We start from the raw sequence: 3,825 nt of genomic DNA, 5'->3' as shown, positions 1-3,825 counted from the left end.
GCAGACGGAATCACCTGCAGCTGTTCAGATGAGAAGCACCCAGAGCCGTAGAGTTTGAGCCGAAAGGCAGCCGGGGAGCCACCTGCAACCCCCTCCTCCCTTCTTCCCCTTTCCCCTCTTTCCCCACCCCCAGCCCTCACTTCTCCCCCTCCCCCTCCCCCAATTTCCCCATCTTTTGGGACGGAGAGGACACCCCCCCCCTTTCCTCTCCTCTGCCCAGCTCAGCCCAGCCAGCCTCCTAACTTACCCCACGCTCACACCTCCTCCCTCCCCTCCTTTCCTCCCCACTGCCACCACTCCCCACCACCGCCGCGGCCGCCGCCGCCGCCACTAAACTCCGAGAAGGTATGACCCTCTCCGGCGGTGGCAGCGCCAGCGACATGTCCGGCCAGACGGTGCTGACGGCCGAGGATGTGGATATCGATGTGGTGGGCGAAGGAGACGAAGGGCTGGAGGAGAAAGACAGCGACGGCTGCGGCTGCGAGAGCCCGGCGGGGCCCCCCGAACTGCGCCTGGACGAGGCGGACGAGCAGCCGCCCCTGGCGCAGCAGCCCCAGCAGCCCCAGCAGCAGCAGCCCCTGTGCCTCCCCAAGGAGGCGGCCCCGGCGGCGGGGGGGGACCCCAGCGGCGGCAGTCCGGCCGAGGCGGACGGCAAAGGCGGAGGGGGAGGAGGCGGAGGCGGCGGCGGGGAGGAGAGCGCCGGCGGGGGCGGCTGCAGCAGCGGCGGCGGCGGCGGAGGCGGCGGGGCGGCCGCGGGCCTGGCCCCCAGCAAGCCCAAGAACAGCCTGGTGAAACCTCCCTACTCGTACATCGCGCTCATCACCATGGCCATCCTGCAAAGCCCACAGAAGAAACTGACCCTGAGCGGCATCTGCGAGTTCATCAGCAACCGCTTCCCCTACTACCGGGAGAAGTTCCCCGCGTGGCAGAACAGCATCCGCCACAATCTCTCGCTCAACGACTGCTTCGTCAAGATCCCCCGGGAGCCCGGCAACCCCGGCAAGGGCAACTACTGGACGCTGGACCCGCAGTCCGAGGACATGTTCGACAACGGCAGCTTCCTGCGGCGGAGGAAGCGCTTCAAGCGGCACCAGCAGGAGCACCTGCGCGAGCAGACGGCGCTCATGATGCAGAGCTTCGGTGCCTACAGCCTGGCCGCGGCCGCCGGCCCCTACGGCCGCCCCTACGGGCTGCCCCCGGCCAGCGCCTACCCGCACCCGGCGGCCGCGGCAGCGGCGGCCGCGGCGGCGGCGCTGCAGTACCCCTATATCCCGCCCGTGGGGCCCATGCTGCCGCCCGCCGTGCCGCTGCTGCCCTCGGGGGAGCTGGGCCGCAAGACGGCCGCCTTCGGCAGCTCGCCGCTCAGCCCTGGCCTGCAGCTGCAGCTCAACAGCCTGGGCGCCGCGGCCGCCGCCGCCGCAGCCACCTCGTCTCTCATCAAGGCCGAGCCCAGCAGCCGGCCCTCCTTCAGCATCGAGAACATCATCGGCGTGTCCGCCGCGGCCGGGGGCTCGGCCGGGGGCGGCAGCCCGGGCGGGGGCGGCCCTGGCGGGGGCGCGGGCACCGGGGCGGGCGGAGGCGGCCCAGGCGGCCCGGGCGCCGGGGCGGGCGGAGGCGTAGCGGCGGCGGCGGCTCAGACTTTCCTGCGGCCGCCGGTGTCGGTGCAGTCGGCGGCTCTCATGGCCACGCACCAGCCGCTCTCCCTGAGCCGGACCACGGCAGCCATCGCGCCCATCCTGAGCGTGCCTCTCTCCGGACAGTTCCTGCAGCCCGCAGCCTCGGCGGCGGCCGCGGGACAGGCCAAGTGGCCGGCTCAATAGTAGTCTCCGCCACCCCCGCCCCTGACCCTCCCTCGGCCGGCCGCGGCAGGCCCTAGGGGCCCGAGAACTTGAGCTCCGGCTCGGGCTTCCCCCCTGCCCCGCCCCGCCACCCCCCTCCCCTGAGCTCCTCGACCCCACTCACTTGCCCAGCGGTCCCCCCACCCCGAGCAGAGCAGCCTTCCCCAAGGCCCTTTCTCCGGACCAGCGCACCCCGAGGCCCCCACCCCCACCCCGAGCAGCGCACCCCTATTAGAGTGACAGCCAAGGGAGCCTGACCTCGCTCCCCCCTCACTCCTGGCACCCACAAACACACTTGGTCTGAGCAAATATGAAGCTGGCAGGAGTGCTTTCTGTACAGGTAAAAACAAACTCAGAATAACCAAAAGTCCCGAAGGCGACAGCACCCAGTACCGCGGGGAGGAATCATTTGTACATATTTGTATAAAAATTATTGACTTTCCTTTTGGGGTTTTTATTTTTTTAAGAAAAACAAATCCGGTAGATTTAGAGCTCTGAACTTTCATTTTTTGGAAGGTTCACTCTCCGCAGTTTTATCTGAGAAAAAAAAAAGTGTATAAAATCGTTGGGAAATTTTAAATATAAAAAAAAATTTTCAAAAAGGCGAAAAAAGTGTCATTCTATTATAGAAGTCTGTTTATATATGAATGAATATATGTTATTCTAAATGTTATTCCATCGTGTCGTACACAACTTTGTAAATAAATTTTTAAAATGCTGACCCCAGTGTTTTATTTAGTTGCCTGACCTACATGACAGGGATTTTAAAATAGCATTTATATTTTGGCTTTCTCATAAATTCAGGTTGTTTCAAGTAACAACCTTTTCAAACTTTGTTATTTATAATTTGCTTTGCAAGAGAAATTTAAATCTGGGGAAGTATAAATAGAGACATCGAAATTTTTTTTTGTCCCGGTTTTGACATAAAGTCAGGCTAGATGCCTAGATTGTTCATTTCGGCCCGTAAAGTCTAAATGGCTAAGGGTTCGGTAGATTAATTCAGTTGTATTTTTAAAACCCACCTTAATTCAAAACAATAGCTCATTCTTTTTTTTTTAAATCAGCTTTGTCTTTCCAAATGAGAACTTTAGAGAGTTTTTAATCATCCCCAATTACTCTTTCAAGTGAATGTAAATTTCTCCGTTTTTTAGAATCTGATATTTTTAAAAATTATTTTGAATACCTTATCTTGTCCCATCTGTGTTGGAGTGACAAGTATAGCTGGTAAATAAATTACTCTCAGATTACCTTACTGCATTTAAAAAGAGTTGTAATTAATTTTGCAGTGGAACTAAAATGATTCTCCAGCTTATCAAATTTACTATCAAATCTAAATAAGGTCATCTAGGAATCCACAAAATGACCGGATTTCTGAAGGCTTCTTATGATCGCCTCCTCCCCCTCACCCTACTTTAAGGTTGTTAAAAGCATGGCTCATTACAGAGCTCCAATAACCTTTTAAAGACAGGTTCAATAAGACCTTTTTTTTTTTTAATCTTTTGTTCTTTGTACGTTGGGTGACGGCAGAGGGTAAAGGGTTGTACGCCAGGGCTGGGGAGTGTTGTCAAAAATCAGCTTGAGATTTTCCAAAAATGTGCTTTTCATTGCTTTTGACCTTAAAAAAAAAATTGCCCAAAGGGTGAACGTGGAATGAATAAGCCAAGTGCTACTCGGGCCATATGCCTTTTCTCCGAGCTTTCCACACAGCTACGAAAGGTAGCGTTTTCTTATCCCAATTATTTTGTAATTAGCTGTAGTTGTTGATAGAATGGATGGGGAAGCTCGGGAAGAGAGGGGTGGGGATTCCTTTGAAAACAGTGAAGTTCTAAAAGCAACATAAGAGATGCCCCTATCCAGGGTCTTGTCCTGTTTGCAAAAGGCAGTAAATTCTTCGTGTTAAGGCCACCGCAGACACTCTCGTAATATTCCAGCTTTCCTGAGTTACTTCTACTCTATCGCCTCCGACGCTCATTTCTGGGCTGTCAGA

At 56.1% G+C, this 3,825-nt stretch overlaps 1 protein-coding gene across 1 annotated transcript; it reads left to right on the top strand.

Moving 5' to 3' along the window:
• The first annotated feature begins 347 nt into the window (after nucleotides 1–347).
• FOXD3 (forkhead box D3) lies at nucleotides 348–1,820 on the top strand. The gene has a single exon (XM_036753267.1). It carries the CDS (start codon nucleotides 348–350, stop codon nucleotides 1,818–1,820), a length of 1,473 nt encoding a protein of 490 aa, XP_036609162.1.
• The last annotated feature ends 2,005 nt before the right edge of the window (nucleotides 1,821–3,825 follow it).

This window comes from Trichosurus vulpecula, chromosome 4, assembly GCF_011100635.1.
Source record: "Trichosurus vulpecula isolate mTriVul1 chromosome 4, mTriVul1.pri, whole genome shotgun sequence".
NCBI lineage: Eukaryota > Metazoa > Chordata > Mammalia > Diprotodontia > Phalangeridae > Trichosurus > Trichosurus vulpecula.
This window is presented reverse-complemented; position numbering and strand designations above follow the sequence as displayed.

Coding starts and splice junctions, on each gene's coding strand:
- FOXD3 (XM_036753267.1), top strand. CDS start 348: ATGACCCTCTCCGGCGGTGGCAGCGCCAGCGACATGTCCGGCCAGACG.